General features: G+C 37.3%; 2 protein-coding genes across 2 annotated transcripts in view; one reads left to right on the top strand and one right to left on the bottom strand.

Annotated features, from left to right (window-relative positions):
* Positions 1-24,258, bottom strand: part of FZD3 (frizzled class receptor 3) — a 101,029-nt gene that overhangs the window by 57,118 nt on the left and 19,653 nt on the right. Inside the window, exon 3 of the mRNA XM_045998222.1 lies at positions 751-947. Within this exon, the coding sequence (XP_045854178.1) occupies positions 751-947 (197 nt within the window). The remainder of the gene's footprint in view (positions 1-750; positions 948-24,258) is intronic.
* Positions 2,956-3,481, top strand: LOC123937404 (60S ribosomal protein L21). The gene has a single exon (XM_045998223.1). It carries the CDS (start codon positions 2,982-2,984, stop codon positions 3,462-3,464), a length of 483 nt encoding a protein of 160 aa, XP_045854179.1. The 5' UTR covers positions 2,956-2,981; the 3' UTR covers positions 3,465-3,481.

The following is a 24,258-nucleotide window of genomic DNA, read 5'->3' as shown; positions in this document are numbered from 1 at the left end:
AAAAAAAAAAGTGACTAAACCAAGAATCACAAACTGTTAAGACTGGATAAAGTTAGACAACAATAGTACATATGCATTTATCTTAGTATTCCTTATTTCTGAAATATTTCACAATACAAAAAGGTACAAATTATATAAGAAATACTCTATACATTATTACTAACAATAACATTCTTTCATATAAATCTATAAGACTGTCTCATGAATGTTGTCAAATCTTTAGGAAATGCTTATAATCTATATTTTGGAAGTAATCTGAAAAGTATCTGACATTTCCTAATTCTGGTTTGTTAATTCATGACAAAAAAAGGGTTGACAGAACTACTTTAGTCATTAACACATTTAAATCATATAAATATTTAATTTCCACTATGTCATCATTAAAGACATTTAATGGTAAGGTAATGAATGATTATTTTCTTCTCTATATTTTCTAATTGCATTACTTACTAGTAGCATTACTTGTATAGCCAGAAATTTTTTGAAAGAAGAAAAATCAACTTTACACCTTGACTGTTTTTCTTAATTCTCTTAAAAATCTCTTCATTGAAATATTTTTTTCCTTTTCTACCTTTTCATTCAGTGACTTGAAATTCTTAAGGAAATGAACAATTCTGAGGCCATGAAATGGCTATTAAGATTAATATGTACTTCAAAAAAGTTTTTAAAAACTGATGAACTAGAAGACAAGTAATTTTAAACATACTGTAGCATTAAGTAATGATCCACGAAAATCTATGGTTTTCGCACCTACTGCATTCCATATCTTCAGGCCACGGAACACCAAACATCTCCATGAGCTCCGAACACTCACTGTAAGCCCGCTGACACAGCCTACGACACGGAAGAGTGACACGTCCATATTCCATACAAATAGGAGCATAGAGTGCACAAAGAAATGGCCGAAAATCCCGAGAACAATCCAGATTCACCATTGGGTGGAATGGCTAGGAAAAAGTTAAAATTGAACAATTAGAGAAAGAACTGTATTCAACTTAAAACTTCCTATTTAGAATATTACAATATTCTTTTTTTTTTCATTTTAAAAATTTCTGAAGGCTATTAAAATTTCTGAAGGAGTTGTTGGCTTTTGAAACAAAATCCTCTTAGCTATATCCCTAAGGATTCTGAATTGGTTGAGACTGAGATGTGTTTTAGAATCTGTATGTATATTTTAATTGTTAGAGGTGATATTAAGGAAGAGGCAGGGCTGAGAATCACAATATGATACATTTTACATAGAAAAAAAAAAACCATAAAAGATATATGCCAAATACTCAAAAAAGTGATTACTGCTTGGTGACAGGAATCTAAGAGATTTTAATTTTCTTCTTTTTATGAATTTCAATTTTATTCAACTAACAAGTATCAACAGGAGAGAGCAGACAAATGCTAAAAGAGGAAAGGGAGTGGGAGCAGAGGAAGAGAAGCAGTTATACATAGCAGTAGTTATTTTGGGAGTGTGGGAGAGGGAAAGATCTCTCACATTTGTCTCATTTTCTTGTTCTTTTACATTAAAAAAATTTTTAAAATGGGTATCATATGATGTAAACAGAACTAACACTGTAAGCTGATATTAAGGAAACAAAAGGAAAAATAGAGGCTCTAGACGTAAAACCATGCTTAAGTAATCATTAAAACCACTGGAATAGATCAAACATCCCAATAAATATTCATCTAAGTTTTTCATTATCAAATATTCTTTTCACTTATTCATATAATGGTCTCAGAGTCATTGCTGATTTTGATCTGGTAACAGATACTCTCACCACTAAGCCTTTCTATTCAGAATCAATCAGCTTTTACATTGACACATAATATTTTCCAAAAGCCTCCTATACAAGATGTAGTCAGAAAACCAAGAGTCACTTAAAGAAACTGAAGAGTTAAGTGTATAATGGACATGGTACCCAACATATAACAATAAATTCTGTATGACCATCATTCCCAAGGATGAAGGAGTAGGTTGTGTTAAACCAATGTTTCCATCAAGAACAATTTTAAGGAGAGGAGTCAAGATGGCGGAGAAGTAGCAGGCTGAGACTACATCAGGTAGCAGGAGATCAGCTCGATAGCTTATCTAAACATTGCAAACACCTACAAATCCAAGGGGAGATCAAAGAGAAGAAGAACAGCAATTCTAGAAACAGAAAATCAACCACTTTCTGAAAGGTAGGACTGGCGGAGAAGTGAATCTAAAACGACGGGAAGAAAGACCACAGGGGTAGGGGCCTGCTCCCGGCAAGCGGCGGAGCAACGGAGCACAAAATCAGGACTTTTAAAAGTCTGTTCCACTGAGGGACATTGCTCCAGAGGCTAAACCGGGGTGAAGCCGACGCGGGGTCAGCGTAGCCCCAGGTCCCGCAGGGTCACAGAAGGATCGGGGGTGTCAGAGTGTCGCAGAGCTCGCAGGTATTAGAACAGAGAAGCGGGCTACAGAGACAGAGCCGAGGACTGAACTCTCAGCTCAGGGTTACCTTGAACTGGTCGCGGGCTGGGTGAGCTCTGAGCGCGGCTGGAGGCTGGGGATACGGGAGTGATTGGGTGCTGTCCTCTGGGGGCGCACTAAGGAGTGGGGCCCCGGGCTCTCGGCTCCTCTGGGCCGGAGACTAGGAGGCCGCCATTTTCATTACCGTCCTCCGGAACTCTACGGAAAGCGTTCAAGGAACAGAAGCCCCCAAAAGCGAACCCGAGCCGATTACTTAGTCCGGCCCCCAGTAAGGGCGGTGCAATCCCCCCTCGGGCAAAGAGACTTGAGAGTCAATACAACAGGCCCCTCCCCCAGAAGATCAACAAAATATCCAGCCAGGACGAAGTTCATCTATCAAGGAAAGCAGGTTCAATTCCTAAGACAGCAGCGGAATTCCAGAGGAGGAGAAAGCAAAGCACGGAACTCATGGCTTTCTCCCCATGATTCTTTAATCTTGTTTAAAACTTTTACCGTTTTCTGCGGAACCGCCATCTTCCAGTAATTTGCCAAAATGACCAACACAAAGGGAAAGAGGAGGGGTACCCGTTACATGTTCTCTAGGCCTTTCAGAAAACATGGAGTTGTTCCTTTGGCCACGTACATGCGAATCTACAAGAAAGGTGATATTGTGGACATCAAGGGAATGGGCACTGTTCAAAAGGGAATGCCCCACAAATGTTACCATGGCAAAACTGGAAGAGTCTACAATGTTACTCAGCATGCTGTTGGCATTGTTGTCAACAAACAAGTTAAGGGCAAGATTCTTGCCAAGAGAATTAATGTACGCATCGAGCATATTAAACATTCAAAGAGCCGAGATAGCTTCCTGAAGCGTGTAAAGGAAAATGATCAGAAAAAGAAGGAAGCCAAAGAGAAAGGTACTTGGGTTCAACTGAAGCGTCAGCCTGCTCCACCCAGAGAAGCACATTTTGTGAGAACCAATGGAAAGGAGCCCGAACTGCTGGAACCCATTCCCTATGAATTCATGGCATGATAAATATAAAGAAAATAAAAGACAAAAAAAAAAACAAAAAAAAACTTTTACCCTTTTCTTTTTTAACGTTTTTTGACTAGTTTATCTAAATATATATATTTTTTCTTTCTTTTTTATATTTTTTCTTTATTTGTTTTATTTTTTTAATTTTTTTCTTTTTTTTTTTCCTGAACCTCTTTTTATCCCCTTTCTCCCCCCGCCCACAATTTGGGGTCTCTTCTAATTTGGTTACAGCGCATTTTTCTGGGGTCTTTGCCACCCTTTTAGTATTTTACTTGATCTTTCATATCCTAAAAAAAAAAAAAAAAAGTTGAATGATCCTTCATATCCTCTTATCTGGACAAAATGACAAGGTGGAAAAATCACCACAAACAAAAGAACAAAAGGCAGTACCGAAGCCTAGGGACCTAATCAACACAGACATTGGTAATATGTCAGATCAAGAGTTCAGAATGACGATTCTGAACGTTCTAGCTGGGCTCGAAAAAGGCATGGAAGATATTAGAGAAACCCTCTCTGGAGATATAAAAGCCCTTTCTGGAGAAATTAAAGAACTAAAATCTAACCAAGTAGAAATCAAAAAAGCTATTAATGAGGTGCAATAAAAAATGGACGCTCTCACTGCTAGGATAAATGAGGCAGAAGAAAGAATTAGTGATACAGAAGACCAAATGACAGAGAATAAAGAAGCCGAGCAAAAGAGGGACAAACAGCTACTGGACCACGAGGGGAGAATTCGAGAGATAAGTGACACCATAAGACGAAACAACATTAGAATAATTGGGATTCCAGAAGAAGAAGAAACAGAGAGGGGAGCAGAAGGTCTATTGGAGAGAATTATTGGAGAGAATTTCCCTAATATGGCAAAGGGAACAAGCATCAAAATCCAGGAGATGCAGAGAACCCCCCTCAAAGTCAACAAGAATAGGTCCACACCCCTATTTAGGTGACCCCAAGGTCACCTAAAAGTAAAAGTTACAAGTCTTAGTGACAAAGAGAAAATCCTGAAAGTAGCCCAGGAAAAGAAGTCTATAACATACAATGGTAAAAATATTAGATTGGCAGCAGACTTATCCACAGAGACCTGGCAGGCCAGAAAGAGCTGGCATGATATATTCAGAGCACTCAACGAGAAAAACATGCAGCCAAGAATACTCTATCCAGCTAGGCTATCATTGAAAATAGAAGGAGAGATAAAATGCTTCCAGGACAAACAAAAACTGAAAGAATTTGCAAACACCAAACCAGCTCTACAGGAAATATTGAAAGGGGTCCTCTAAGCAAAGAGAGAGCCTAAAAGTAATAGATCAGAAAGGTACAGAGACAATATACAGTAACAGTCACCTTACAGGCTAATAATGGCACTAAATTCATATCTCTCAATAGTTACCCTGAATGTTAATGGGCTAAATGCCCCAATCAAAAGACACAGGGTATCAGAATGGATAAAAAAACAAAACCCATCAGTATGTTGCCTACAAGAAACTCATTTTAGATGCGAAGACACCTTCAGATTTAAAGTGAGGGGGTGGAAAACAATTTACCATGCTAATGGGCATCAGAAGAAAGCTGGGGTGGCAATCCTTATATCAGATCAATTAGATTTTAAGCCAAAGACTATAATAAGAGATGAGGAAGGACACTATATCCTACTCAAAGGGTCTGTCCAACAAGAAGATCTAACAATTTTAAATATCTATGCCCCTAACGTGGGAGCAGCCAACTATATCAACCAATTAATAACAAAATCAAAGAAACACATCAATAATAATACAATAATAGTAGGGGACTTTAACACTCCCCTCACTGAAATGGACAGATCATCCAAGCAAAAGATCAACAAGGAAATAAAGGCTTTACATGACACACTGGACCAGATGGACATCACAGATATATTCAGAACATTTTATCTCAAAGCAACAGAATACACATTCTTCTCTAGTGCACATGGAACCTTCTCCAGAATAGATCACATCCTGGGTCACAAATCAGGTCTCAACCGGTATCAAAAGATTAGGATCATTCCCTGCATATTTTCAGACCCCAATGCTCTGAAGCTAGAACTCAATCACAAGAGGAAAGCTGGAAAGAACCCAAATACATGGAGACTAAACAGCATCCTTCTAAAGAATGAATGGGTCAACCAGGAAATTAAAGAAGAATTGAAAAAATTCATGGAAACAAATGATAATGAAAACACAACGGTTCAAAATCTGTGGGACACAGCAAAGGCAGTCCTGAGAGGAAAATATATAGCGGTACAAGCCTTTCTCAAGAAACAAGAAAGGTCTCAAGTACACAACCTAACCCTACACGTAAAGGAACTGGACAAAGAACAAGAAAGAAACCCTAAACCCAGCAGGAGAAGAGAAATCATAAAGATCAGAGCAGAGGGGCGCCTGGGTGGCTCAGTGGGTTAAGCCGCTGCCTTCGGCTCAGGTCATGATCTCAGGGTCCTGGGATCGAGTCCCGCGTCGGGCTCTCTGCTCAGCGGAGAGCCTGCTTCCCTTCCTCTCTCTCTGCCTGCCTCTCTTGTAATTTCTCTCTGTCAAATAAATAAAATCTTAAAAAAAAATATTTAAAAAAAGATCAGAGCAGAAATCAATGAAATAGAAACCAAAAAAACAATAGAAAAAATCAATGAAACTAGGAGCTGGTTCTTTGAAAGAATCAATAAGATTGATAAACCCCTGGCCAGACTCATCAAAAAGAAAAGAGAAAGGACCCAAATCAATAAAATCATGAATGAAGGAGGAGAGATCACAACTAACATCAAAGAAATACAGACAATTATAAGAACATACTATGAGCAACTCTACGCCAACAAATTTGACAATCTGGAAGAAATGGATGCATTCCTAGAGACATATAAACTACCACAACTGAACCAGGAAGAAATAGAAAACCTGAACAGGCCCATAACCAGTAAGGAGATTGAAACAGTCATCAAAAATCTCCAAACAAACAAAAGCCCAGGGCCAGACGGCTTCCCAGGGGAATTCTACCAAACATTTAAAGAAGAACTAATCCCTATTCTCCTGAAACTGTTCCAAAAAATAGAAATGGAAGGAAAACTTCCAAACTCATTTTATGAGGCCAGCATCACCTTGATCCCAAAACCAGACAAGGATCCCACCAAAAAAGAGAACTACAGACCAATATCCTTGATGAACACAGATGCAAAAATTCTCGCCAAAATACTAGCCAATAGGATTCAACAGTACATTAAAAGGATTATTCACCACAATCAAGTGGGATTTATTCCAGGGCTGCAGGGTTGGTTCAACATCCGCAAATCAATCAATGTGATAGAACACATTAATAAAAGAAAGAACAAGAACCATATGATACTCTCAATAGATGCTGAAAAAGCTTTTGACAAAGTACAGCATCCCTTCCTGATCAAAACTCTTCAAAGTGTAGGGATAGAGGGCACATACCTCAAAATTATCAAAGCCATCTATGAAAAACCCACCGCAAATATCATTCTCAATGGAGAAAAACTGAAAGCTTTTCCGCTAAGGTCAGGAACACGGCAGGGATGTCCATTATCACCACTGCTATTCAACATAGTACTAGAAGTCCTAGCCTCAGCAATCAGACAACAAAAAGAAATTAAAGGCATCCAAATTGGCAAAGAAGAAGTCAAACTATCACTCTTCGCAGATGATATGATACTATATGTGGAAAACCCAAAAGACTCCACTCCAAAACTGCTAGAACTTGTCCAGGAATTCAGTAAAGTGTCAGGATATAAAATCAATGCACAGAAATCAGTTGTATTTCTGTACACCAACAACAAGACAGAAGAAAGAGAAATTAAGGAGTCAATTGCATTTACAATTGCACCCAAAACTATAAGATACCTAGGAATAAACCTAACCAAAGAGGCTAAGAATCTATATGCAGAAAACTATAAAGTACTCATGAAAGAAATTGAGGAAGACACAAAGAAATGGAAAAATGTTCCATGCTCCTGGATTGGAAGAATAAATATTGTGAAAATGTCTATGCTACCTAAAGCAATCTACACATTTAACGCAATCCCTATCAAAATACCATCCATTTTTTTCAAAGAAATGGAACAAATAATCCTCAAATTTATATGGAACCAGAAAAGACCTCGAATAGCCAAAGGAATATTGAAAAAGAAAGCCAAAGTGGGTGGCATCACAATTCCGGACTTCAAGCTCTATTACAAAGCTGTCATCATCAAGACAGCATGGTACTGGCACAAAAACAGACACATAGATCAATGGAACAGAATAGAGAGCCCAGAAATAGACCCTCAACTCTATGGTCAACTCATCTTCGACAAAGCAGGAAAGAATGTCCAATGGAAAAAAGACAGCCTCTTCAATAAATGGTGCTGGGAAAATTGGACAGCCACATGCAGAAAAATGAAATTGGACCACTTCCTTACACCACACACGAAAATAGACGCAAAATGGATGAAGGACCTCAATGTGAGAAAGGAATCCATCAAAATCCTTGAGGAGAACGCAGGCAGAAACCTCTTTGACCTCAGCCGCAGCAACATCTTCCTAGGAACATCGGCAAAGGCAAGGGAAGCAAGGGCAAAAATGAACTATTGGGATTTCATCAAGATCAAAAGCTTTTGCACAACAACGGAAATAGTTAACAAAACCAAAAGACAACTGACAGAATGGGAGAAGATATTTGCAAATGACATATCAGATAAAGGGCTAGTATCCAAAATCTATAAGGAACTTAGCAAACTCAACACCCAAAGAACAAACAATCCAATCAAGAAATGGGCAGAGGACATGAACAGACATTTCTGCAAAGAAGACATCCAGATGGCCAACAGACACATGAAAAAGTGCTCCACGTCACTCGGCATCAGGGAAATACAAATCAAAACCACAATGAGATATCACCTCACACCAGTCAGAATGGCTAAAATTAACAAGTCAGGAAATGACAGATGCTGGCGAGGATGCGGAGAAAGGGGAACCCTCCTACACTGTTGGTGGGAATGCAAGCTGGTGCAACCACTCTGGAAAACAGCATGGAGGTTCCTCAAAATGTTGAAAATAGAACTACCCTATGACCCAGCAATCGCACTACTGGGTATTTACCCTAAAGACACAAACGCAGTGATCCGAAGGGGCACGTGTACCCGAATGTTTATAGCAGCAATGTCTACAATAGCCAAACTATGGAAAGAACCTAGATGTCCATCAACAGATGAATGGATAAAGAAGATGTGGTATATATACACAATGGAATACTATGCAGCCATCAAAAGAAATGAAATCTTGCCATTTGCGACGACGTGGATGGAACTAGAGGGTATCGTGCTTAGTGAAATAAGTCAGTCAGAGAAAGACAACTATCATATGATCTCCCTGATATGAGGACGTGGAGATGCAACATGGAGGGTTAGGGGGATAGGAGAAGAATAAATGAAACAAGATGGGATTGGGAGGGAGACAAACCATAAATGACTCTTAATCTCACAAAACAAACTGGGGGGTTGCTGGGGGGAGGTGGGGTTGGGAGAGGGGGAGGGGGTTATGGACATTGGGGAGGGTATGTGCTATCGTGAGTGCTGTTAAGTGTGTAAACCTGGCGATTCACAGACCTGTACCCCTGGGGATAAAAATACATTATATGTTAATAAAAAAAAAAAATTGGAAGGGGAGGCGAACCATAAGAGACTATGGACTCTGAAAAACAACCTGAGGGTTTTGAAGGGTCGGGGGTGGGAGGTTGGGGGAACAGGTGGTGGGTAATAGGAAGGGCACGTATTGCATGGAGCACTGGGTGTTGTGCAAAAACAATGAATACTGTTACGCTGAAAAAATAAATAAATTTAAATACTGAAAAAAAAAGAACAATTTTAAAATATAGAAAAACAGTTTTAAAACATCTATCTAAAGCTACTGGAGAACTGCTGAAGCAAAAGAACTAGAGGGACCAAGAATACAGAGAGCTGGAAACATGGATATGTGGCATGATATGCATAGCTGCTTTTCCAAGAAGGCATTTGTTGAATCTTGAAGTTGAAGTTGAAGGCAATTTGTTGAGGCATAAGGTGAGAGGCTGAGAATCAAGCTTGACTAGGCTGGTGCTAGAAACCAGTGCAGTTTTGGTGGTCTTACAAGGCTATAGACAAAATTCAAAATGAAAGGAGTAAGACATAGGTTTTGAGAAGGGGAAGTGCCAAGGACTGAGTCTGACACAGAACCAATTTTCCCTTCAAGAAATCAGAAAATTCTAAAGCTGCAGGAGGAAGGAGCTAAGAAGCTAAGCAGAAAGCCTCTTTGAAAAGCAGAGTTGTGATTTTGGCAGTTTTATTGTACTGAGGAAACATGGATTAGAGTTCAAGTTCTGACAGAGGAACTGAACATACCAAACTCTCCCAGGTGGAAGCCTCTGAATAGCTACATTCTTGTTGCAGTGACAAATCAAAGGAAGGCAGAGACCTACCAGCCTCAACTCAGCTCAGTCCCTAATGGAATTAAGGTGATCCACCACTTATCTGCTAATTAGAAGAAAGGGTGAACCTTCTCTGGAGTAACGAACATAATCTGGAACCTCACCAACATTTTGTAATGTCTAACACTCAAAAAAGATTATTAGGTGTTTCAAGAGACAGGAATATATGGGGTGTCTGGGTGGCTCAGTTGGTTAAGCCTTCGGCTCAGGTGATCATCTCAGAGTCCTGGGATCCAGCCCCCCATCAGGCCCTCTGCTCAGCAGGGAGTGCGTTTGTTCCTCTCCTTGGTCCCTCCCCACCCCGTTCGTATGCAGTCTCTCTCTCCCCTCTCTATCAAATAAGTAAATAAAATATTTTTTAAAAAAGAGAGAGAGAAGAGGGGCGCCTGGGTGGCTCAGTGGGTTAAAGCCTCTGCCTTTCGCTCAGGTCATGATCCCAGGGTCCGGGATCGAGCCTCGCATCGGGCTCCTTGGTGGGGAGCCTGCTTCCTCCTCTCTCTCTCTCTGCCTGCCTCTCTACTTGTGATCTCTGTCTGTCAAATAAATAAATAAAATCTTAAAAAAAAAAAAAAAAAAGAGAGAGAGAGAGAAGACAGAACCATATGATTAAAACCAAGAAAAGGGGCACCTGGGTGGCTCAGTGGGTTAAAGCCTCTGCCTTCGGCTCAGGTCATGATCCCAGGGTCCTGGGATAGAGCCCCACATCAGGTTCTCTGCTCCGCAGGGAGCCTGCTTCCTCCTCTCTCTCTGCCTGCCTCTCTGCCTAGTTGTGATTTCTCTCTGTCAAATAAATAAAATATTAAAAAAAAAAAAGGAAAAATTACAACATTTTGGTGGTCCAGCTATTGAACTTAATATACAAGACTGTATATAACTATGTCAAATATGTTCAAGAAAATAAAAATGAAGAATTTCACCAGAAACTGAAATCTATTATGAAAGGAATCAAGTGGAAATTTTATAACTGAGATATACAATCTGGAATTAAGAACTCATTAGATTCATCAAAAGACAGAATTGGCAAAATAAAAAGACAATACGAAATATCCAAACAGAAGCACACAGACTAAAAAATACTGAAAAATACATAAAAAAACATAAGAGACATATAAAACTTGGAAAAGCCTAAGATATGCATAACTAGAATCTTAAAAGGTGGGGAGAAAGAAAATGTGCGGAGGCATTATATAAAAAGATGATGCCTGAGAATTTTCTAAAACTAATTGAAGACAACAATCTACAGATTCAAAATCTTCTACAAACCCCACAAAAGATAAATATAAGAAAATCACAGCTAGGCAAATGTTAAATTGTTGAAAACTGAAGAAAAATATCTGAAAAGCAGTCAATGGGAGTGGAAGGAGGAAAAGACAACTTACCTCTAACAGAGCAACAGTAAACCTTCAGAGTTGACTTTGGAAAACTATAAAACAACAGAATGACTTTTAAAGAGCTAAGGAAAAATAACTGCAAACTTCTAAGTCTACAGCCAGCAAAAATATCCTTCACAAATGAGGGTAAAGTAAAGACATTTTCAGACAGACAAAAAAATGAGAGAAAATCAGTCACCAGCAAACCTGCACTACAAGGAATACTCAAGAGTTTTTCAGACAGAAGAAAGATGATCAAAGATGAAAACTCAAAAGTGCTTAAAATCAACAAAAGGGGTGAAAATGTGGGAAAATATAAATGAATACTCCCTGTACCAATAAAAAGTAATAATGTCTTAAAATACATACAAAATACTGTGTGTGTGTGTGTGTGTGTGTGTGTGTGTGTGTGTGTGTATCTCAATAAGTGACAGAAGAGGACAAAAATTCTGTAAGAATACAAAAAATCTAAACAAGCCAATTTTAAAATTGATCTAAATAACATATTTATGGGGCACTTGGGTGGCTCAGTTGGTTAAGTGACTGCTTTTGGCTCAGGTCATTTATCCGAGGGTCCGGGAATTAAGCCCCACATTGGGCTCCCTGCTCAGTGAGGAGCCTGCCTCTCCATCTCCTTCTGCTACTCTGCCTGCTTGTGTCTCGCGCTCTCTCTGTCAAATAAATAAGTAAAATCTTTTATAAATAAATAAATAAAATATTTATACTCATGATATCCAATAACTGGATCCTATTTAACAGACACATGGAATCTTTATTAAAATTAGCCATATTCTAGATCCTCAAAGCATGCCACAGCAAACATCAGAGAATTAAAATCATTCATAGAAAGTTCTATGACTAAAATGTAATTAAGGTACAAACCAATTACAGAAAAAGCCCAAACCCAACTGCTTGAAAATCTGGAAATTAGAAAACAAACTTCTAAATAACCCATAATCAACAAAGAGAATCATAACAGAGATGTAAGTTGTAAATGTAATTATATAGGTTATATAATCTATATATAAAAGTAAATAAAGACAATAAAATATCAGCAAAAGCTGTACTCAGAGAAAATTTACAATACGATATACACATAACAGATAATAAGAAAGCCTGAAAACAATCAATGACCTAAGCTCCATCTCAAGAAGCTAGAAAAAGAATGGCTAAACTAAAGGAATGTATAAGGAAAGCAATAACAAGAAAACAAACAATTGGAATTATCACTATCAGGAACGAAGAAAATTAATGTAGAAAAATAATGTAGATATCATAAATAATAAATTTACTAGATTTATATTACTAGATTTACTAGTAGAATAATGTAGATACCAAAAGTAATAATTTTGCCATGATGAAATGAACAAATGTCTTGGGGAAAAAAAATCAAAATTTACCAAAACTCATAAAAGTTTATCTTCTATCTACACAGAAATTTAATCCATTATTAGAAATTATTCTCCCCAAAGAAAACTCTAGACTAAGATGGCTTTACTTGAAAAATATGTCAAACATCAAAGCAAGAAGTTGCAGTAATTATACAAAAACTCTTCCTAAAAGGGAGGAAAAAAGAATTTTACCCAATTTGTCTAATGAAATCAGCCTAATTTTTATAACAAATCCCAACAGGAACTATCTAAGAAGGATAATTATTCCTCATGATCATAAATACAAAAATTATATCAGTAAATTAATCCAGAATATGTACAAAAGGAGTAATATACCACATGAACTTTTTTTCTAAGGATAGAACACTGATTAACATCTGAAAAACCAGTTAATATAATTAATAGCATTAATAGAAAAGGGGGGGAAATCACATGACCCACTAATAATAGAGATGTAGTAAAAGTATTAAATGAAATTCAACACACATTTATTATGAAAACTACTTGCAGAGTAAGAAGAAATCTCCTCAACTCTTCTAGAAAGTAGATACATCAAACCACAGCAAACCTCATACTTGGTGGTCAATTGGAGAAAGCTTCCCAAAATCGAGGATGAGGAAAAGTAGCTGTCATTACCATCTTATTTAACACTGTATCGAAAGTCCTTACCAGGGCAGTAAGAAAAGAAGAAGAAATAAAAGGTGAAAGAATTAGAAGGAAAGAAATATAAGAATTAGGGGTACATGGATCAGAAAGAAAGAAACTATCATTATTCATAGATGACTTGTGTTCCAGTTATCAAACTTTTATCCCTCAGTTCCAAACTCACCCCTCAATACCTGCTCTATGATAATCACTTCTCCTTTACAGTAAGCATGAGTTTAAACTTTATCAATAAAGAGTGTTGGAGAAACACTGCAGGACAAAAGGGCTTCCTTGTTGGTTGTGGTTGCTGCACAGTGAGGCAGCAGTGCAAATGTTAAGAAATCTATGATTCTCTATCCCACCATGTGCAGAAAGGTCTCTTAGTAGCCTCACAATCACAGCATAGCTTGGTGACCCCCTTCTTGCAGCCCTTCCAATATGGATACTGCATGGTTGAGGCCTCCCACCTGCAACAGTGCCCTGACTCCCTCCTTTTGCTCAGTCACCAGCTAACATCTGCCCATGCCTTGAAGACTTGCTTACTCCTTGCCCAGCAACTACTGACCAGCTCTGGCCCAGCCAACCTGGTGAATTTCTCTGCCATCCATTGAGCTGTAACTACATCATCTGTAATTAAGGTCTGAGCCTTTATGTCTGGTTGTCCCTTCCAAGATTGTCCCTTTGCCCTAGAGAACCCTGTTGAGCTATCTTGTAAATACTCTCTTATAGGGGCGCCTGGGTGGCTCAGTGGGTTAAAGCCTCTGCCTTCGGCTTGGGTCATGGTCTCAGGGTCCTGGGATCGAGCCCTACATCGGGCTATCTGCTCAGCAGGGAGCCTGCCTTCCCCCTCTCTCTCTGCCTGCCTCTCTGCCTACTTGTGATCTCTGTCTGTCAAACAAATAAAAATAAAATCTTTAAAAAAAAAATACTCTCTTCTACTAGCTTATTAATTCTTTATATTACACTTTCCTTGTTTAAATCATTGAGTGCTTCTGTCTTCTAATAGAACCAGACTAATAAAATCTGTTACAAAGAAAATCCAAGATAATCTATAAACCATTAAAATAAATGAATTTACTAGCACTGGATAAAAAATCAATTAAGATAAAAGTTATCTGTATTTCTACATTCCAGGAATATATTAAAATGAAATTTTAAAATATCACCAATAGAAAAGGAAACTAAGAAAAAATTCCATTTTTAAGAGCATCAGAAAGAAAGCATAGTATCCTATACTTAGGAATAAAGTTAACCAGTGTGGTGCAAGACAGAAAACTATAGAGTATTACTGAAAGAAACTGAATAAGACCTAATAAATAGACATTCATATTCATGGATTAAATGATAATGTTATTAAGATGGTGATATTCCCTAACATGATCTATAAATTCAATCTAAAAATCCCAATGGCCTTTTTCGGCAAAAATGGTAAACTTGATCCCAAAATTCATATAAAATTGCAAGAGAGTCTGAACAGATCAGAACAACCTTGGGTTGGGGGGAGGAACAAAGTCAGAGTACTTATATTTTCCAATTTCAAAACTTAATACAAAGCTACAGTAATCAAAACATGTGGTATTAGCATAAGTCTAAACATGCAAAAGAATAAAGCTGGAGACCCTTGCATTATACCACATACAAAAATTACTTACAAACGGATCAAAGGCCTACACATAAGAGCTAAATCTAAACAACTTATAGAAGAAAACAGAGGTAAATGTTCATAACCTTGGGTTTTCTTATATTGGACAACAAAAGCACAAGGACAAAGGAAAAAAAAATAGATATATTAGACTTCATCAAAATAGAATGTTTTCATATACCTAAGGACATTATCAGGAGAGGAACCAGATAACCCGCAAAATGGAAAAAAATATTTATAAAGCATATCTAGTAAGGGTGGTAAGGGTCTAGTATACAGAATATAAAAAGAACCCCCACAACTCAACAAAAAGACAACCAAATTTATTGAGTGGGCAAAAAGCATGAATAGACATTTCTCCAAAGAAGTTATGCAATGGCCAATAAACACATGAAAAGATGTTCAATGTCATCAGTCATTAAGGAAATACAAATCAAAACCACAATGAGATACTACATTATATCCACTAAGATAACTAATCTAAAAAACCAAAAATAATAAGTGTTGACAAGGATGTAGAGAAATCAGAACCCTCATGTGTTGCTGTGGGAATGTAAAATGATGCAACCATGACAGAAAACAATTTGGCAATTCCTTAAGATGTTAAACATAGATTATCATATGATTAGCAATTCTACTCCTAGGTATGTGCCAAAGGAATCAAGAATGATGTTCAAGGCAAAACTTGTATATGAATTTTCACAGCAAGATAGCACTGTTCATAATAACCCACAGAGTAAAATAAAGCAAAGGAAGGAAATAAAAGAAGAAAAAAAAATCAATGAAATTAAAACAGAAAAGCAGTAGAGAAAAATTCTCATATAAGGGCTGGTTCTTTGAAACTACCAATAAAATTGTAAGTTTCTGGCCAAGACTATTAAAGAAAAAGGAAAAACACAAATTACCAGTATCAAGAATAGAAGAGGTCACTGAAGTTCTATAGGCATTAAAAAGACAATAAACAAATATTACACTCTATGCACATAAACTAGCTACCTTAGATGAAGTAGACCAATTCCTCAAAGGCAGACTACCAAAACTCACCCAAGATGAAATGATAATCTGAATAGTCCTGTAACTACTAAAGAATTTGAATTTGGGTTTAAAAATCTCCAGAAAAAGAAATGTCCAGGTCAGATGGTTTCATAGATAAAATCTAACATTTAAAGAATAATTAACATCAATTCTAAACAATCTTTTCAAGAAAATAGCAAAGAAAGGAACACATTCCAACTAATTCTATGAAGCAAGGGGTGCTTAGTATTAAAACCAAATAAAAATAATACAAAAGAAGAAAACTACAGACCAATATTCCTCATGAACATAAATGTAAAGTCTTTAACAAAATAGTAACAAAGCAAATCCAAATATATATTAAAAGCATTATATACCACAACCTATTGGTTTGCTTCAGAAATTCCAGGCTGGTTCAATATTCAAAAGTGAATTAATGTAATCCCATATTACCAGGCTAATAGAAAAATCACATTATCATACCAAATGATGCAGAGAAAACACTTATGATTTTACATTTTCAATGAACTAGAAATAGAGGGTAACTTCCTCAATTTGATAAAGAGCATCTACAAATACCCTACAGCCATCATAATTAATGGTAAAACATGGATGCTTACCCCTAAGATTGGAAATAAGGGAAAGATGTCTGCTCTTACCACTCTTATTCAACATGGTACTGGAAATCTTGCCAACACAATAAAGCAAGAAAAGAAAAGAAAGAAAAGGTGTACACTGGAGAAAGAAATAAAACTGTTCCTGGGGCACCTGGGTGGCTTAGTGGGTTAAAAAGCCTCTGCCCTCGGCTCAGGTCATGATCCCAGGGTCTTGGGATTGAACCCTATGTTGGGCTCTCTGCTCAGCGGGGAGCCTGCTTCCTCCTCTCTCTCTGCCTACTTGTGATCTCTGTCTGTCAAATAAATTAATGAAATCTTGAAAAAAAAAAAAAAGAAAGAAAACTGTTCCTACTTGCAGTTAACACTGTCTACATAGAAAATCCCAAGGCATCTACAAAGAACACCTCCTTGAATTAGTGAGTTCAGAAGACTGCAGGATATAAGAAAAACATACCAAAAACCCCCAACTCTATTTCTTTAAAAAATAAATAAAAAGATTTGTCCATTTTGAAAGAAAGAGGGAGAAAAAGCATGCATAAGATAGGGGGAGGCATAGAGGGAAAGAATCCCAGACTTCCTGCTGAGTGAACTCAATCACATAACCCAGAGATCATCACTCGAGCAAAAATCAAGAGCTGGATGTTTAACTGAGCCACACAGGCACCCCAACTCTATTTCTTTACCCCCAAATATATTAATTAATTAATCTATCTATCTATTTATTTATTTATTTATTGTGAAAGAAACGGAGAGAGCAGGAGGAGGATCGGAAGGAAGGGGAGAAGCAGACTCCCCACTGAACACAGAGCTCCATCCAGGGCCCAACCTCAAGACAGTCTGAGCTGAGTCAGATGTTCAAATAACCAAGCCATCCAGGTGCTACAGCCTAACTCTACTATATAAAACTCTGTTCTATTTATAAAGAGCACATGAAAACTAGAACAATATACTTATAACCCCTAAAAAAAAGAAAGAAAAAAGAAATATCTGGGTGTAAATTCAACAAAACATGTATAGGACTCAAATGCAGAAAGCTATAAATGATGACAGAATAAATCAAGGAATATAAATAAATTAACAGATACACACTGTTTTAGTTTGCTAGGGTTGCTATAACAAAGTACCATAAACTGAGTGGCTTAACCAACAGAAATTCCCTGCCTCACATTTCTGGAAGCTAGAAATCTGAGATCAAGATGTTGGCAGAACCATGTTTCCTCTGAAGGTGCAAGAGAAGGATCTGCTCCTGCTCTCTCTCCTAGCTTCTGGTAGTTCCTTGGACTGTGACAGCATAAATCTGATCTTTACTGCATCCTCTCTATACCTGTTCACATCATCTTCCTTCTCCTGTGTGTCTGTCTGTGTCTAAATTTCCCTTTTCTGGGTGCCTGGGTGGCTCAGTGGGTTAAGCCGCTGCCTTCGGCTCGGGTCATGATCTCAGGGTCCTGGGATCGAGTCCCGCGTCGGGCTCTCTGCTCAGCGGGGAGCCTGCTTCCCTCTCTCTCTCTGCCTGCCTCTCTGCCTGCTTGTGATCTCTCTCTGTCAAATAGATAAATAAAATCTTAAAAAAAAAATAAATAAATAAATTTCCCTTTTCTAAGGGAATTCAGTCATACCAAATTAGGGCCCCTCCCTACTTCCATATAACCTTATCTTAACTAATTACATAAATAAGGTCACATTTTGAGGTACTGGGTGTTAGAACTCCAACACAGACATTTCAGGAGGACTCAATTCAAGGCAACCAAATTTACTGAATGGGTTGAAGATTCAACATTAAAGATGCCAATTCTCCCCCAGATGATTTCCAGATTTAATGAAATTTCTATCAAAAAGCAGCATATCCACCAAAACCAGGTGGGATTTCTCCCTGGGATGCAAGGGTGGTTCAACATTTGCAAATCAATCAATGTGACAGAACACATAAATACGAGAAAGGCAAGAACCACATGGTCCTCTCAACTGATGCAGAAAAAGCATTAGACAAAATACAGCATCCTTCCCTGATTAAAACTCTTCAGAGTAGAGGGATAGAGGGAACATTCCTCAGTTTCATAAAAATCAATCTATGAAAAACCCACAGCAAATATCATTCTCAATGAGGAAAAGCTGAGAGCCTTTCCCTTGAGATCAGGAACACGATACAGATGCCTACTCACCACTATTGTTCAACATAGTACTAGCAACACAGTACTAGCAATCAGACAACAAAAAGAAATAAAAGGTATTCAAACTGGCAAAGAAGTCAAACTCTCCCTCTTCACAGATGACATGATACTTTATATGAAAGTATAAAGACTCCAACCTCAAATTACTAGAACTCATATAGCAATTCGGTAATGTGGCAAGATAACAGAAATCAGTTGCTTTCTTATACACTAACAATGTAACTGTAGAAAGAGAAATTAAGAGAATCGATTCCATTTACAATAGCACCAAAAGCTGTACGATACCTTGGAATAAACCTAACCAAAGAGGTAAAAGATCTATACTCTAGGTACTATAGAACACTCATGAAAGAAACTGAAGAAGACATAAAAAGATGGAAAAACATGCCATGCTTATGGATTGTTAAGAATAAACATTGTTAAAATGTCTGTGCTGCCCAGAGCAATCCACACTTTCAACTCCATTCCCATCAAAATACCAACGGCATTTTTCAAACTGCTAGAACAAACAATCCTAAAATGTATATGGAACCAGAAGAATGAAACTCGACCACTCTCTCACACCATACACAAAGACAAACTCAAAATGGGTAAAAAGACCTCAATGTGAGACAGGAATCCATCAAAACTCTAGAGGAGAACATAGGCAGTAACATCTTCGACTTCTTGCAAGACACAAAAGCAAAAATGAACTTTTGGGACTTCATCAAGATAAAACAAAAGAAAAGCAAAATGGGAAACAAAAGCAAAAATGAACTTTTGGGACTTCCTCAAGATAAAAAACTTCTGCACAGCAAAGGGAACAGTCAACAAAACAAAGAGGCAACCCACAGAATGGGAGAAGATATTTGCAGGTGACATTACAAAGTGCTGATATCCAAGATCTATAAAGCACTTCTCAAACTCAACACTCAAAAAACAAATTATCAAGTAAAAAAATGGGCAGAAGACATGAACAGACACTTCTCCAAAGAACACATACAAATAGCTAACAGATAATGAAAAAATGTTCATCATCATTAGCCATCAGGGAAATTCAAACCACTGAGATACCACCTAATACCACTTAGAACAGCAAATATTGACAAGGCAAGAAACAACAAATGTTGGAGAGGTTGTGGGGAAAGGAGAACCCTCTTACTGTTGGTAGGAGTGCAAGTTGGTACAGCCACTTTGGAAAACACTGTGGACGTTTCTCAAAAAATTAAAAATAAAACTACTCTATGACCCAGCAATAGCACTACTGGGTATTTACCCCCAAAGATACAGGTGTAGTGAAAAGAAGGGCCGTATACACCCCAATGTGTATAGCAGCAATGTCCACAATAGCCAAACTGTGGAAAGAGCCAAGATGGCCTTCAACAGATGAATGGATAAAGAAGATGTGGTTCATATATATAATGGAATATTACCAGCCATCAGAAAGGATGAATACCCAACTTTTGCATCAACATGAATGGGACTGGAGATTATGCTGAGTGAAATAAGCCAAGTAGAGAAAGTCCATTATCATATGGTTTCACTTATTTGTGGAACGTAAGAAATAGCATGGAGGACATTAGGAGAAGGAAGGGGAAAATGAAGGGGGTATAAGAGGGGGAGACAAACCATGAGAGGCTATGGACTCTGAGAAACAAACTGAGGGTTTTAGAGGGGAGAGGGGTGGGGGGATGCATTAGCCCAGTGATGAGTATTAAGGAGGGCAGGTATTGCATGGAGCACTGGGTGTTATACAGAAACAATGAATCATGGAACACTACATCAAAAACTAATGATGTGGGGTGCCTGGGTTGGCTCAGTGGGTTAAACCTCTGCCTTTGGCTCAGGTCATGATCTCAGGGTCGTGGGATGGAGCCCCACATCAGGCTCTCTGCTCAGCAGTGAGCCTGTTTCTCCCTCTCTCTCTGCCTGCCTCTCTGCCAAATTGTGATCTGTCTCTCTGTCAAACAAATAAATAAAAACAAAAACAAACAAAAACTAATGATGTATTTTATGGTGACTAACATAACATAAAACAAAACAAAATGCAGCATGACTTTTAGTAGATAAAGATGAGTTTATTCTAAATTATATTAAAAAACGAAATAGATTTTGAAAAAAAAATTGGGAAGAATCATGCCAGCCAATTTTAAGACTTACTATATAGCTAACAGTAATCAAGACAGTGTGGTATCAGTGGAGAGACAGACTCCATTATTGAAAGATCAATAGAACTTAATAAAGAAGGGGCATCTGGGTGGCCCTTGGTTTGGTTAAGCATCTGCCTTCATTTGGTTAAGCATCTGTCTGTCTTCAGCTCAGGTCATGATCCCAGGGTCCTGGGATTGAGCCCCACATTGGGCTCCCTGCTCAGTGGGGAGCTGCTTCCCCCCACCCCCCCCCAACTTGGTCTATCTCTGTCAAATAAATAAATAAAATCTTTAAAAGAAAAAAAAAAAAGAACATAAGAGAGAACCCAGAATTAAACCCACATAAGGATGGACAATAATTTTTGAGAAATAAGCAAAAGCAATTCAGTGGTGAAAGGACAGTTTTTTCAACAAATGGTGCTGGAGGTAGTAGATATTTATAGACAAGAAAATGAACCATACCTTATACAGATTAACTCAAAAGGGATGCATGGATTTAAATGCAAAACATAAAAATTATAAAACTTAAAACAAACAAAGAAAAAAATCTTCCAGACAAGAGTTAGGTGAAGAGTTCCTACAACAAAAGGACAATCCATAAAAGATTAAAAAAAAAAAAAGGTAAACCGGACTTAATTAAAATTTAAAACTTCTCTTCTCTTAAAGACCTTATTAAAAGGATGTAAAAACATACTACAGACTAGGATAAACTATTTGTAAACCATATATCCAACAACAGATTTATATCTAGACTATATGTAGAAGTCTCAAAACTCAAAAATAAGAATTCAATTGCAATATAAGCAAAAGACATAAACAGAAATTTTACCAAAAAGGGTATATGAATGGCAAATGAGTATGAAAAGACATTCATTATCATTAACCATGAGGGAAATGTAAATTAAAACTGCATGAAGTATCACTATATACATTTTAGAAAAATTGAAATAAAAAATTATGACAATACTAAATGGTAGTGAGAATATAGGAAAAGTAAATCTCTCATGTGTTGCTGGTGAGAATATAAAATGGTACAACCACCATGGAAAATAGTTTAGCAGTTTCTTAAAATTCCAAACACATGCTTCTCATATGATCCAGCAATCACACTCCTGGGCATTTATTCCCCCAAAATAAAAATTTATGCCTGTACAAAAACCTGTACACGAATGGTCATAACAGCTTTATTTGTAATAGCAAAGATCTAAAACAACCCAAATGTTCTTCAATGGGTGATTGATTAAACAAATTATGGTATAGCTGGATAACAAAATACTCAGAAATTAAAAATAGTAACTATTGATACAAAGAACTTGTATGGATCTCAAATGATTATTATGCTAAATGAAAAAACCTCAAAAGATTACACACTGTATGATTCCATTTATATAACATTCTGAAATGATAAAATTACAGATAAGAGAACAAAGTAGTGGCTGCTCAAGACTGGGAAAAGGGCAGAGGGAGAAAGGAAGCCTAATAAGGCGGTTCCTTCGTGGTTCCTTCATGTTTCCTTTGAAAACAGTTCTTTAACTGTAGCAATGGCTACACACATCTACATATGTGGTAAAATTGCGAAGACTAGAAGCGCATGGTTGGCTCAGACCACGGAGCATGCGCCTCTTGATCTAGATGTTGTGAACTGAAGCCCTACATTGGGCATAGAGCTTATTTAAAAACAAAAACAAAAACAAAAAACTGCAGACTACATACACGGACACATGCATATACACACACAAAAATGAGTACATTTAAAGGCTGGTGAAATATCATAAGGTCTATAGATAGCACCAAGGTTAAATTCTAGTTTTTATGCTGTATGACAGTTATATAATGTACAAAGACGGGTTGGGAGGGGGCAGGGACTAGGTAGGGTACACAGAATTTCTTTGTACTCTTTTTCCAATTTCCCATGAGTCTATAATTACTTTAAAATTAAAAGTTAAAAACGTTATTACATTCACATATTGATGACGTGTACATGCATCATACCTATGTGCATATGTATGTCTTTATTTTCATGTATGCCTTAAGTCTCAAAATTTGTTTCGTACTTAGGAACACATAAAATATCAACCAATCTGATATTGTTATGTTACTATGTTAGTAAAACCTTCATCTGTGAATTATAGATGAATTATAAAATCGATTTGAGTGATTATTTTGTGCAGTCATCAATGAGCCTAAAACTACAAGTTTATGCTCCTGCCACTTATTAGCTGTAAGTACCCTGTACTGTGAATCTCAGCTAGCATTCACTGGCACTAAAGGGATAGGCAGCTAAGTGCCTTATACATATAATCTCATTTAATCCTCCTGATAATTATTAATCACATTTTATAATACATATGAAGAAAATGAGACATTAAAATTAAGTAACTTGCCCAAGATCACAGAGCTACACAGACAGACCCAAGAGTCAAGACCCTGGCATTCCTATCTAGAGCCCTTGAACTTAGCCAATTTATTCCACATAACCTCTCTAAACTTCAGTTCTCTCCTCTGTAAAATGGTCTTAATAACATATAAATAATAGTATATGAAATAGCATACAGAACCCAGTAAAAGCCTACAAGGCGATCAGGGAAGAGTAGCAAGTTAACAAAGCTATAGCAGTCCTATATGGTGGGCCTTAAGAACCCTGCTGAATCTGAATGCCCTGTTCTCAACAACTGAAAGTCAACTGGAATGATGTTATTAAAAAGCAAAACAAAGCATGGATGCACATTATGCTGGGTGAAGGAAACCAGACATAAAAAAAAGTAGATATTGCATGATTACATTTATAGAAAACTCTAGAAAATGAAAACTAATCCACAGTGATCAGTAGTTGCTTGGAGCAGGGCGTGAAGAGGGGGGCAGACTACAAAGGCACACAAGAAAGCTTTTGAGGTAAAGGAAATGTTCTATATTTTGTGTTGATGGTTTCACAGCATACACGTATCAAAACACCAAACATTTTAAATGGGTCCAAGTTTGTACACTAATTATACCTCAATAAAGCAGTTATATAAAAACAGAATATTAATATTAGTATTTTTCAAATGAGCAAATCACCTTGGTTTTAACTCATTGGAGTTAACCTCAGCAAAATCAAAATTAAGAGGAAGCCTGAATACTGTAAAGTTGAGAATATATTAGGTAATACTATTAAAGCTCTATCAAACAGGAAAACAATTTAACTGATAAATTTTTTGAAGATTCCTACTGCATACCTCCTTAAACAGTAATGCTTTTTGTTCACTAAATCAAGACCAGGGTATAGGAAGTTTACAAACTGAAAAGTAACTTTCCAAAATTAAATTTCTGGTTTCTACAACAAAGGTGCACTACATGGAACCTTCCATTCTTTG

This window comes from Meles meles, chromosome 2 (genome assembly GCF_922984935.1).
Source record: "Meles meles chromosome 2, mMelMel3.1 paternal haplotype, whole genome shotgun sequence".
NCBI lineage: Eukaryota > Metazoa > Chordata > Mammalia > Carnivora > Mustelidae > Meles > Meles meles.
The sequence above is the reverse complement of the archived record's forward strand: the minus strand, read 5'-3'. Positions and strand labels throughout refer to the sequence as shown.

What these genes read in the sequence shown, in the direction of transcription:
- LOC123937404 (XM_045998223.1), top strand. Translation starts at nt 2,982, where the DNA reads ATGACCAACACAAAGGGAAAGAGGAGGGGTACCCGTTACATGTTCTCT.